We start from the raw sequence: 13,492 nt of genomic DNA, 5'->3' as shown, positions 1-13,492 counted from the left end.
AAGAGGTCATAGGGATAGAGAGAGAAAGGTCAAAAATTGAAAAGTATGTAGGAGGTAAAACTGGCAGGACTTGGTACCAGCCAGTGCAGGAAGGAGAGGCAGGAGACCAAATTCAGGGAAATGAGGAGAAAATGTGCCTTAGAGCAAGCAAAGACATTGAGGAGGTTGCAAGAGAGCAATGTCTTTATAAAAAGCCAAGTAGGGAGTATGGTTGGCAATGCCAAGTGCTACAAGAGGTCACTTAAGATGAGGACTGGAAATTTTCCAATAGGTTAGAAACGTAATGTTTGTTGGTGACCTCAGTGTGGGTGGTTTTAACGGCACAAGACAAAATTACACGGAGTGATGAGTGAATAGGAAAAATAAAAGTGAATTCAGATAGAACCATTTTCTTCTTCAGATACCTTGGGCCTAAAAGCTTTTCAAGCATCCAAAATTATGTCTGAGGTCTGAAAAAATGTATTAGCTTCAAAATGCAAAAAAAGAAACTGCAAAATTAAATTAAGACATGTTTAATTAAATATCTCCAAAATGTAACATTGTTTCGACTTCATTAATTTTTAAATTTAATATTCATAAAAACTTCATTACATTTAGAAACAATTTTTTGGTTAGGTTTTTCTCCTTTTGCAAACATTCCCTTGTATGCACAACGATTGCTGAGAAATCACAGCCAATTATAAATTAACTGTTGCTTGCTACTCAGTCACATCACAAGCAAAATTTTAAAAATGCACTTAACATAAGATGTGGGTGCATTTTCTTGTACTTGCTTTTATGTGAGCTGGGGCCTCCAAATGTATGCGTTTTAAGGGCTTTAAAGTGTCTTAAAATAGTTCTGATATAGACAACTGTTTCAAAAAGCTTGGCCAGGGAAGGAAGGAAAGAGAAAGGGAGTTCACTAGACAGAATGGAGAGGGAAGGAGGGCTTCTTATTTTTCTTTAAGAAAGGGAAGCATGTGAGTACGTGTCAGGAGGGTCAGGGTCATGCTGAGAGAGGCAGGAGAAGCCGCTAGAGTCCAGATGCCGGAACTGGCCCCGCAGAGAGGACAAAACAACCCCTCTGCAGAAATAAGAGGGGGAGGTTGAGGCCTTTCAGGGGAATCCTGGTCTTTTTTCCCTGTATCAGGCAGAAATGTCCCAGAGAGATCAGAGAGTCTTATAGTACCTTAGCAGTCACTTGGGGACTCCATTTACCAGGACAGGTGGGCATCCTTGGTCACTTCCCCTTCACCGAGGCCCTCCAGCCAGCCTTCTCTGCAGGGGCCAGCTGGAGAACCTAGTTCATCCATGATGTTCAGATGCACATCCCGATACCCATAAACCTGCTGCTGGAGCAGGCTCCAGAACACCTCAGCCAGGTCCTCTGTGCTGCCCCTTTCTCAAGTGTCCTTTGTGTCTGCCCCATTCACATGGTTCATGATGTTCCCATGGTCAAAAACTTTCTGCCCCAATGATTGCAGGTTAGAGGGGCAGGTGTTCTCATGAAGCCCAAGCACCTCCCTCCTGGAAAGCAGAAATTTTCTCCAAACCATGTATGCCTTCCCTTAGGATTGAGTTTTTAAATATTCTCCTATTTTTGGTTATTTAAAATAGAGGATCCGTATTTGCACAAAAGTCAACCATGTAGACCTGCTGACCAAAGTACAGAGCTCTTTTGATGCATTTGTGATGTGAGCCATGGTAGCAGATGATCAGCATAGGCCAGCACTGCACTGGGCTTGGCTGTTGTAAAAGCAAATCAAAAAAGCAATGGACATCCACTTGAGGCTTTGTGCAAGGGGACCCAAGGCATCCTGAAATGGCTAAGCAGGGCTATTTGTCCAGCTTTCCAAGGCGCAGAAAATAGTGTCCGATTTCTGCTCCTGAACTAAGCTCGTCTCGCAGTGGTGTGTGAGGCTGGCTTTCCCTGACACTGATATAGCCCCATGTCCCCCTATTGATTAAAAAGACACTCAAACGTGCAAGGGTTCTGGAATAGCATAGGGTGTAAGCTATCCTCTTGGCATTTTCCTGGATAAAAGATGTTTTTTTATTTGATTGTGGCCCCTGTTGAATGAGGGTCTCATGGGCTTATGACACTGCCCAAAAGTTTGGGTCTCTCAGATCCCAAATAAAGCATCTAGTTATTTAGCCAAACTCAATGTTTGACACTGTAGAAATGAACAACCATAACACCCGACAAATATTTACCAAGTATATAAGATACGCCAGGTATCATGCTAGGCAGTGACGATACAGTTGGAAACTATGCCTGACTTCAAGGAACACAGTCCTGTATATTGCTTCAAAAAATACTAATCTGCAAACTAATTTTAGGACTGGCTGGAAAAGAATCACCTGTGAAATGTATTTTAAAATGCAGATTCCTGGGCCTCATCTCCAGAGATATGGATTCAAGAGGTCTGGTGTGAGGACCAGGAATCTGTATTTTGAATAAGCCTCCCAGGTGGTTCTGATGGCAACCACTGGTCTGGAGGGATGAAAAAAAAAAGTTTTAAGTGTCTAAAGTATTTTAGTAACCTGTTGACACAGATACATAAGTGGAATTTTTTCTATCCAAAATTGGGTTAAACAACTACTTTATATCCAGCAAACCCAGTCTTATAGATTGACTAAATTTTTTATGAAGCATCTAGAATTTGTAGGTATTTTGGTATCATGTCTCTAAATCAAATGTTCACGGACTCTCTTCTTTTTTTAAAAAAAAAATTTATTTATTTATATTTTTTAGAGAAAGAGAGCAAACAAGGGAGAGGCAGAGGGAGAGGGAGAGAGAATCCCAAGCAGATTCTATGCTGAGAACAGAGCCTGATGCAGGGCTCGATCTCACGACCCTGAGATCATGACCTGAGCTGAAACCAAGAGTCAGAGGCTTAACCAACTGAGCCACCCAGGCACCCCTGACCCTTTTCTTAAAATGCTGCTCACCTCCCACCCCAGAAGGCTATTTGGAGGCTTCTTACCAGTCTCCTCCTTTTGCAACTAGATCCCCCTCTCCTCTTCTACTGCAGCTATGTCACATTTTTTGCAAAAGAATAATTATATCCCATGCAAGGAATGTGTGTGTAAAGCATCTACAAGCCTCAAGTTCTGGTTGTGTAAATGGCTTTCAGCATTTCAGTAGAATGATTGTGTCTGGTAGCCCTCTTACATTATTTTTTATTTGCTCTCACTTTCTTACAGGACTGGGAATGGAGAATATTGGTGGAATCTTTGTGGTTCTTATTTGTGGCTTAATCGTGGCCATTTTTATGGCTATGTTGGAGTTTTTATGGACTCTCCGGCACTCAGAAGCTACTGAGGTAAACCTTCAAAGGGGTACGACCTATAGCGTTGGTAGGTGGGATCACGCACCTACAAATGTCATTTCAGACAAAACCTGTGAGATCCCACAAGAGGGTGGAGCACCCATGGGACAGTGCACTGGAAAGAATCCCAGTCCCAAGGGCAAGAGATCTGGGTTAATAATGCTTCATCACTTACTGATTATGCAGCCACAGAAAGTGCTCTTAACCCCTGAGCTTCAGATTATTTTTCCAAAACAGCCCAGCAAATAAATACGTGATGAATGTTTTACACACAACAAAGTCTTATACAACTATAATTTAGCAATGCCTACATTTAGGCAATGTAGTATGTAAAAAAAAAAAAGAAAAAAAGAGGCCAAAGTACCAGGCTACCAGCGCAGGCAATGACTTTGGTTCTTCCATCTTCAGGATGTTTTTGCCTAACCGGTAAAGATGTTTAGAGATATCCCAATTCATATAAGGCCAAGAAGTCCATCTCCTTTCTCAGGGATCTTGAATAAGCTTAATTCTCCAAACCTGTGGCTCAGAAACTGGGTTAATATAAATTTCACGCAGACCAAAAAGTCTGAATAGAAGGAAGAAGACTGGATCCCGTTCTGTCTCCGATCTGCCTCAGAGAAGGGGCAATGATCCTTACGTGCTGATTGCATCATTCAGTTTTTAAAGTACGTTAGCTCCTGTCTCAACCTCTCAACTCCGGATCTTCGTAAGCCTCTTCCCTTAATTGATGTTGGAGAAACAGCTCATAGCAGGACGTGAGTGCACACGAGCCCCTCCTTCTGTGGAGTCCAGCCTCAGGCCGGGCCTCAGTACAGCACTGCCTTCCGGTCCTTTTATTTTTCTATGTTCAGCTTCTTTCCCATACCGCTAGGACTTCCAAACCCTCACCGGCTCCTCATATCCTTTTGCCCCTTCATGTATAAAGGCTAATTTTACCTCCCACCTCGTCATGAAATCAGGACTGGCTAGCCCCAAATTACACCCCCCTCCCCACCTTAGTACTTGACCCACAGCTAAAGCCACCCCTGCAGGCACAGCAGATGCTTCTGGGTATCCCTCTGCTTCTGCCTTGGTCCCTCTTCCCTTGGCTATTCTGGGGTTTTCCTTTTTTTCTCCCCTTTATTTTTGCTTCCTGCTCTCTCGCCACAATCTAAAGTTATGCTCAAGTAAATCTGCTAATTTCAAATAATAGCAGTCTTGGGGGGCCTGGGTGGCTCAGTCAGTTAAGCATCCAACTCTTGATCTTAGTTCAGGTCTTGATCTCAGGGTCATGAATCCGAGCCCCATGTTGGGCGCCATGCTGGGCATAGAGCCTCCTTAAACAAAATAACAAAAAGCCGTGAAACAATAGCAGTGTTACTATTATTGCTCTTGGGCTGTCCTTCCCCTCCTCCAAACCAATGTGATCTGCTGTCTCCATTTCCTGACCTCCCATCCAGTCCTCAACATAGGGCAGTCTGGCTCCTCCCCACTCCGGCACTAAAAGGTCACTGTTAAGAGGTCTAACCCCTCCCAATGGACAAAACCAAAGAGAACCCATTGGGCCTTCTTGTACCTCAGTGTGCCCTTCTGGAAGTGGACAGTTCCTTCCAAAAGTTCTCTCCTCCCTTGCCTTGCCTGACACCAAGCTTTCTTGGTTCCCCTCCTGCTTCTCCCTCCAGCTCTACTGGCTTTCTCGCTGTGTCCACTCCTAAAATAGTAGTGCCACTTACTCGTTCCAGAAGGCTCAATTCAGGTGTTTCTTTCCCTGCGAAACTTTCCCAGTTCTCCTGCCTTCTTCCGTGGACAAGAGGAGTCGATCATTTGGCCTCTTTTCCAGCACCATTGCATCAAGCACGTACAAACTATGTTGCAATGATTTTTCTGTCAAACACTGCAGTGCCTAAAAGTTGGGACTGTGTCCACCTCTATCTCTGTTTCTCTGCAAAGCGCAGTGCTTGATACATAGTTGACAGCCAATAAACTGTACGTCTGGTCACATGTCATAGATTAGGCAGGTGGTATTGTTTTGGCTGTTAAAGTTATTACTGGAAGCGCAGAGATATTAAGGGACTTGCCCAGAGTCTTTGTTAGTAACAGGTCTAAACAGGCCACATCCCATTAGGTGATACTACTTCTCTGCAGCTGCTTCAACTAGAGGATTTGTGCACATTCGGTTATTCTCAGGAGTTTAAGCAAGGTCTGGATGTGTCTTAAAAACTTCAGTGAGGACTTCCAAGAGCTAACATGAAGAGTAAAGGCTTCATTAGCTGTTTGGCTTATGGTAGAGCAACAGTCGTGTTGACAGAACTGGAAAACTGGAAGAAAGATCACGAAAGCCCAGGTTTCTTCTCCCATCATAGGCTAGGAAAGTGTCCTTCCCAGCACAGAGTAGAGAACTAAACAGAGCGTACATATGCTTTGGAGTAGATGAGGTTTAGGTTCAAATTCTGGACCAGCTATTGATGAGTCGAGTAATTTTTCACAAGGCACACAACTCCTCTGAGCCTCTGTTTCCACGTCTGTGAAATGGGTATGGTCGAGGTAGCAGCCGCACGGGTTCGTGATTCTTTACCCACAATTCTGAAACCGAAAAAGCTTGGAAAGTACCAAGTATTACATACATCTGATGCAAAAATGCCCTTGGCGGCAAAACTTGCACAGGTCTGAGCCTAATGTAATGTTGATGGTCTTTATCTCCCTCAGTCTAAAGGTATGCGCGTTTGGCTACAGAAATGCTAATGTGCTTTTTTTCCAGTTTTATTGATAAGTAATTGGCATCCATTACTGGGTAAGTTTAAGGCATTCAGGATAATGATCTGACTTACATACATTGTGAAATGATCACCACCGTAGATTCAGCTAGCATCTGTCATCTTATACAGGTACCATGAAAAGACAGGAAGGAAAACTAGTTTCCTCCTTGTGTTGAGGACGCTCAGGATTTAACAACTTTTAACATGCTGGAATACAGGGTCTGCCCTAGACCCCACTGGGCTGTGATACACAGTATATTGCATGCGTGTAGTATTACCTCTCTAAAAGCTAAAATATTCTGAAACATAGCTGGACCCAAGGGTTTCATATCAGGAGACTGCAGACTGATGGGGGGGGGGGGTGGTTGCTGTTGCTTTTGTCGTTGTAGTGATTATTATCTCTAGCTATAACCGGTTGATCTAAAGAATGAGAGTCTTTGGCTGAGAACAGAATGTTCATGGAGACATGGCTTTTTTCAAGTACTTGAAAGACTGACCTGCAGAAGAGGGGTTATTTATTTAGTGGGCTTCAGGTTACAGATTTAACTGGGATGGATGGATGAAAATTTTGGGGGAGGCCAATTGTGAACTCGGTAGAAGGAAGCACCATGTCATGGCCTCTCTCCCAGTGTGGTGAGGACCTTGTCTTGGGAGGCGTCCAAACCAAGACTGGAAGGCCAGCTGGCAGGGCTGTAGGACACTGTGGGATGGAGGGCGTTCACGTGTTAAGTGGGAGGTGGCATGAGGGGACGGATTGCAAGGTCTTCCCAGTATCTCATACGATTATGTGATCCTGAGACACTGCCCCCCCCTCCCGACCGTGCACCTGAACAGACGGGCAAGGGATGCGCAAGGGATGTTCAAGGGATGCGCAAGGGATGTGCAAGGGATGCGCAAGGGATGTTCAGGGGATGCACAAGGGATACGTAAGGGATGCGCAAGGGATGCGCAAGGGATGTGTAAGGGATGTGCAGGGGATGCACAAGGGATGCGCAAGGGATGCGCAAGGGATGCGCAAGGGATGCGCAAGGGATGTTCAAGGGATGCGCAAGGGATGCGCAAGGGATGTTCAAGGGATGCGCAAGGGGCCCGCAGGGGCTGGTTCCCAGGGTCGGGCCGTGACCTCCTCCTGCACCCCCCCCCCCCAGGTGTCCGTCTGCCAGGAGATGGTGACCGAGCTGCGCAGCATCATCCTGTGTCAGGACAGTGTGCACCCCCGCCGGCGGCGCGCCGGGGTGCCTCCGCCGCGGCCCCCCGTCCCCGAGGAGCGCCGGCCGCGGGGCACCGCGACGCTCAGCAACGGCAAGCTGTGCGGGGCCGGGGAGCCCGACCAGCTGGCGCAGAGACTGGCCCAGGAGGCCGCCCTGGTGGCCCGCGGCTGCACGCACATCCGCGTCTGCCCCGAGTGCCGCCGCTTCCAGGGCCTGCGCGCGCGGCCGTCCCCGGCCCGCAGCGAGGAGAGCCTGGAGTGGGAGAAGACCACCAACAGCAGCGAGCCCGAGTAGCCCGAGCGGCCCGAGGGGCCCGCCGCGCCGGACCGAGGAGGCCGGGCCGAGGCCCTGGGGAGGCGGGGGCGGCCGGGGCTCGGACAGCGGACAGCGGGCGCGGCTCTCCCGAGCCTGGATCCGGCCGACTGGGGGGATCGCGAGCCCGAGCCAGCGCCCGGGTCCGCGGGCGGGGAGCTGGGTCCCCCCGAGCGGCGAGGGCCCGCCCCCCTCCCTCCCGACCGCAAGGACCCGTCCCCTCCCGGGGGCCTCTCCCTGCCGCCAGAATTGCAGAGTCTGGGGTGGGGGTCCCTGCGCAGACCCGCCCAATGAGTCCGTGGGATCATCGGTGGGATGTCCCCCTAGGAAGGGGCCATTGTACCCCGGGTCTAGTTCTTACAGGAAAACACATTAAACTCAACAGGGAAGTTTTTCTTTTCTTGGATTTGTATATTTTTGTTAATGTTCTTTTGTTTTCCCTTCCGCCCCCCTCCCCGCCCTGCCCCCACCGCCGCCCCACTTTTCTGCTTTGTTCTCTTCTCAGTTCTGTTTGTTTTGGGGATGGTGTTTTGGTTTTCGTGTCTTGGAGGGGGAGGCTGGGTTAGGCAATGGAAGTCTAAATAATCCGTTTCTTTTTCCCAAATTTTAGGATGTGGAGCCGCCAGTGCGTCGGATTTCAGGTGCTCACCTCTCTTTCCTGAGTGGGGGTTGGGGGCACCACAGTGTAGGAGGAGGATCTTTGGGAAGAATAAGACGGAAAGTCTCAAAAGTCCATTAAAGTAATTTCTTAAATGCCAAAATCCAATCAACTCATAGTTTACTCAGAGAGACCTTGAAATGCCTGGGATTTCAGAAGTTAATGTCTTTTCTTTCTCTTTCTCCTCTTTTTGACGTTCACTATCACTGGGTTTGATTTTGGTCCTTTGGTGAATGTGATCTCTAAAGAGAGAGGGAGACCAGAATGCATGACGTGTCCTGGAGCCTCGCTTAATTAAGGAGCAGAGTGGGGTGATACATTTTTCCCATACCCTGGCCCTGCCTTCAGATGGAATGTGCTAGTCACAGGGAAGGAGTGGTAGGGCCACCTTGTTGGTATGGGGCAGACTTTGTCAACAGCATCTCTTTCTAACCAAACCCAGTAGCTGCCTATGAAGCCAGACCCCCCAAGGCTATCATGGATTGGGTAATTTCTTTCTACTAGGTGTTGAGACCTGGGTGCAGGCGTGCACATGAGTGTGTGAGCGTGTGCTGTGTGTGTTTATTAAGTGGAAAGACCTTAAGTAATCGAGAATTTGCCACATTCCTAGGAGACAGGTGGAGACTCACAGCTAATACACAGGCCTGGGAACTGGGGACTCCTGAGCCCTAAACTCAGCATGGGCAGAAATCCCCTTGTGTGACTTTGAGTAAAGCATTTAACTTCTCCTCCATCCACAAAATCAGTTACTGATGCTTTCCAGGCTTTCAGATGGCTGCTCGTTACCACTCCTCTTGTGAGATGTTTGCAGGGTCCAGCGCATCAGCTGATGAGAGGGGTGAGGCTTCCCAGCAACTGCTTGACCTTTGCTTGGCTTCGCCAGTTGGGAGTTTCATGCAGAGAGTTTTCATTTTCTGATGGAAAACAAATTCTATGCAACTTCTGATTGTAAACTTAGAAAATTCAGAGAAAGAGAAAATTAAACAGCCCCTACCACCACCTCCACCTCCACCTCCACCACCACCACCTTGAATCAAATTGTCCTCACATTTCTGTTCTGAATGTACTAAAATAAAACCATCTTTGGAAGATGATGAGCTTAATTCCATTTTTTTTTTTGTGGGTTTTTTTTGTTTGTTTGTTTTTTGCTTTTTTACCATCTGGGTAGTTGAACATCTTCTGTGTGCCAGGCCAGTTAGTTAGGACTGCCATCCTGGGGACCAAATCAGGGGGACCCTGATTTTTCCAGTAAAGGATGCCAGTTTTGTCCTAGGCTGTCCTTCTCCCTCATGATTTGGATTTTTTTTCCTTTTCTTCTTTAACCATCAAATGATGGCAAGCTGTAAGAGGACACGAGCATTTTTTTCAACCTTGCCTCGAGTCTCGTGGATTTGGTGGGAAGGGCACCGAAGGCCGCCTGACCACGGACCCCAATGGTGCCACACTGTTCCAACCCACAGCTCCATTCCCTGCTTCTGACAATGTGGTCCCTACTGTCAGATCACATTTGGGGCGGGGAGGGTTGTTTTTTTAAAAACTCGTTTTTATGAGCAGGATATCTTGATCAATAGCCAACTTTTTTTAATGGATTAGTGGAATAAATGTCCCCATGAATCATTTATAAAGTCTGTTCCTTTCACCGTGTGGAGTAAAGATAAGGCTGACAGTGCTAGACAGTTTCTATTTGCTGCTGGAACTATTGCTACACCTCACTCAAGCTGGTGAGTGAACCTGCAACCAGCTAGTTCTCTTCCTTGGTTTGTCTCCACTTTTTATCTGTTGGTTGTTGGCTTTCTTTTCCATTCTGTATTTTCTATCTGACTCTGTATACTGTATAAAGCAGTTTTTTCTTGTCTGTTTATCTTTCTTCAACTGGAATATTTACAATAAAACAGAAACAAACCCTGAAGTGTTAGTGATGGATGAAAGCTGTTTGGGTTTGGGAAGAATAGTTTGGTGTGTCTTGACATCCAGGTACTCTAAAAGCAATTAAAAAGACATCACTTGGTGTCTTCCCCTCCACCTGCCCTTCTCCCCCCCCCCCCTTTACCACCCCCCCACCTCCAACTCCCCACCCCCTTCAGCTCTTTGTGCAGATCCCAGAAAAGTCTAGGTGGCTTCTTTCAATTTGTAGTCCTGGGAGTCTGAGCCAACACCCGTACCGCACCCCCCTCCACCCCTCAAACGGATACACATGTTAATGAAGTTTGGGATTCTGTAGGGTTTTGTCTTCCTAAATGCACTTTCACAGAATAGCCATCTATTGATACCTAGGGTAACTCTAGTCAGATATCACCCCAGATTCCACTGGGAGCTTGAAGATTACATCAATTAAAATATAATACTTTGCTTTATTTCTTTTAATTGCCTTGCAGGGCCCCAACCGTCACAAGATCTCTACCCCAGAACCCAGGTGGGGTGTAAGTTGAGCATGTAGATGGCCAAAAATCTTTTGGCTTCCTCTAATCCAATGCTCATATGAGAATATTCATCCTGGGAACTTGCCAACCAGCCATCTTATTGGTTAGGTGAGACTGACATATCATGATAACCAATCCACCTGGGGCCACTCTGTGAAAGTTTATTAGTTTTGGATTCCAAGGAGTTGAATTTTCTTTCGGAATCCAAGGGGGACTTCCCCATGGTGTAGGAGTCAAATACATGAGGCCAGAAAGGGCTGGGACATTTCAGACATGGCAGATTGGTGGTTGGAGTGAAGCTTGAGAGAACCATTTGTGCCTCTCCTGCCAATGGGGTGTGCACAGCAAAGTAAAATAGTCTGGAAACGATAAGGGAGATTTAATTCCCTGACTGGTTCACTCTCTTGGGGTAATAACAAAGAAGCCTGTTTGAAAAATTCAGAGAAGGAATCCTTTCATAAAGATTTTTCTTAAGGCTGGAGCTTCCTATGGGGCCCTCTTAAGACAGAAATTAAACCTTTAGTTGCGTTGAGCTATGAGTTAGTTATTCCCGTGACTTTCTGTAAAAGATGACTTTCTCTCCATGGGCAAGTCCTCACCATTACCCAGAGAGTGTCCCAGTGTGTGTCAATCTGGTCATCCAACAGTATGCCTCAAAAATTGGTGATGTCATGCCTTCAAGAAAGCTCTTCTCATAGAGAGAAAAAGTATATTTTTCTTTATTTTATTAAAATGTATGCTTTATGTAAATATGAATATAAGTATTTATACATCCATATATCTAGATATAAAGAGATATATTCATAGATTTTACAGGTTGGCGTGGCTTCCGGAAAAAAAAAAATGTGGCCAAGTTTTAGAACTGAAGGGGTCAACCAACCTGTTACAGTTTAAGGACAACCAGGCAAGAGAAGTTCTGGCACTCTTGATAGAACATCACTGCTCAAATTTTATTTAATGCCATCCTCCTAAATCTGAAAAAGGAATGAAAAAAAATACTAATATTACCATTCCACAAATGGCACCAGCGTTAAGAAAGAAATCTACGAAGGCAATAAAACAGAAAACAAGCTTTCTGGTTGAAAATGGCAGAGGAATTGAGGCGCTAAAATGGAAGGGGCATAAAGAAATAGAGCCTATAATCTGTCCAGAGATTAGCTGAGAGCCTGCGTGTAAATATTTCCCTGGCTGGGGTGTACTGGAGCGTATCAGGGAATCTGCCTCATGACTGAGGTTGTGTCTGGGGACTTGACCCTAGAAACGGGCTAGACTATGCAGCGTTCATATTAGGGAGGATGGAGGTCAAACACGTAAGTGCATTGATCCTCCTGCCAGAAAGTTGGCTGGAAGATCCTGCCCTCTTTCATACTCCTCGTGCCTAACCTAATGTTCTCTCTTGACCCTGCCAGAGAAACCTCTCATCCTGTTGGCAACTTTTTCAGGTTGGTGAGTGACCTTGAGAGGGTATTTCCTTTTTTTTTTTTTAAAGATTTTATTTATTTGTTTGTTTGTTTATTAATGAATGAGAGACACAGAGACATAGGCAGATTAGAAGCAGGCTTCTCCAGGGAGCCCAATGTGGGACTTGATCCCAGGACCCCAGGACCAAGGATCACGACCTGAGCTGAAGGCAGGCGCTCAACCACTGAGCCACCCAAGCGTCCTGACAGGTATTTCTTTAACACACAGCACCGTATTACCTTCTGTGGGAAGGAATGAAGAAGTGGAAGAAATGATCCGTACGCGGCCTGGGCAGGCAAAACTCACCTACGAGGAACAGTGGAAGTAAGGCATGAAATACCCAAGTGCTGGAGTATGTGATTTGGAATATAAACCATGTAGAAATTCAGAGGGGCTAAGGACTCCATCTCGGTAGTTGAGATGGGTTTGGTGGAGGAAGCAGGACTGTGACTTGGGGTTGTTAAGAAAAATCGTTCATGCCTAGGAAAACAATACTTTGCTTCATCTCCCTTGGAGTGCAGTATGGATAATTCACATTGAATTGAGTGCTCTTGTGATGATGGCTTGTCGTTGCTATTGTTTTGCCTTCATCCATAGTGGTCCTTTTTGTGGGATTCCGGCTATCCTATTATGCCTCTTCTTGTTGGCTGCCAACACTGTGTAGAGATTTTTACCTCTCGTTCCTGGGCTTCTTCACATGATATTTGTGGGATTAGCTGCAGAAACAAACAGCCTAGCCCTACAGAATACAGAAAGGCTAACTGAAATAAGCGAGGAAATGGTCTGAAGTGGATGGTGAGCTCAAATATTTTTTATTTATTATTATTTTTTAAGATTTTATTTATTTATTCATGAGACACACAGAGAGAATGAGAGAGAGAGAGAGAGAAAAGCAGAGACACAGGCAGAGGGAGCAGCAGGCTCCATGCAGGGAGCCCGACGTGGGACTTGATCCTGGTCTCCAGGATCACGCCCTGGGCTGAAGGCAACGCTAAACCGCTGAACCACCCAGGATGCCCTCAAATATTTTTTTTTTTAAATTGGGAGGAAGGAGTGTGAATGCAGAAATGAAGATGTGGAACCAATGTGAAAATTAATACAGGATCAACCCCCACCCACCCCAATTTGTGATGTACAGAAACTGAGAAAAATTTTCCTTTTCAGTCCATTAAACCATCCTGTTATCCGTGGCACATGGAGTCTTCCCGGAAAGTTATTCTACTTGGATTGTTCTGATTAGGTTTGTGGTAGCTTTTTCCATTAAGAATAACAGAATGTAACTTCCATTTCTACATCATCTGTAATCCTGTAGCACTAACTGAGCATAGAAAGGCATTTCAAAGCACCAAAACTTGGTCAAATGTGAAGGTCAAGGAGAGAAGTC

The 13,492-nt window shown here is 46.0% G+C and overlaps 1 protein-coding gene across 7 annotated transcripts in view; it reads left to right on the top strand.

Moving 5' to 3' along the window:
* Nucleotides 1–7,969, top strand: part of GRIK4 (glutamate ionotropic receptor kainate type subunit 4) — a 422,971-nt gene extending 415,002 nt beyond the window's left edge. For all 7 annotated transcript variants that reach the window (XM_038535885.1, XM_038535878.1, XM_038535883.1 and 4 more), the window contains 2 exons: nt 3,187–3,305; nt 7,195–7,969. In XM_038535885.1, coding sequence (XP_038391813.1) covers nt 3,187–3,305; nt 7,195–7,551 — 476 coding nt within the window. In that variant the 3' untranslated portion in view covers nt 7,552–7,969. The remainder of the gene's footprint in view (nt 1–3,186; nt 3,306–7,194) is intronic.
* The last annotated feature ends 5,523 nt before the right edge of the window (nt 7,970–13,492 follow it).

The sequence above is a fragment of the Canis lupus genome, chromosome 5, assembly GCF_011100685.1.
Source record: "Canis lupus familiaris isolate Mischka breed German Shepherd chromosome 5, alternate assembly UU_Cfam_GSD_1.0, whole genome shotgun sequence".
Lineage (NCBI taxonomy): Eukaryota > Metazoa > Chordata > Mammalia > Carnivora > Canidae > Canis > Canis lupus.
The sequence above is the reverse complement of the archived record's forward strand: the minus strand, read 5'-3'. Positions and strand labels throughout refer to the sequence as shown.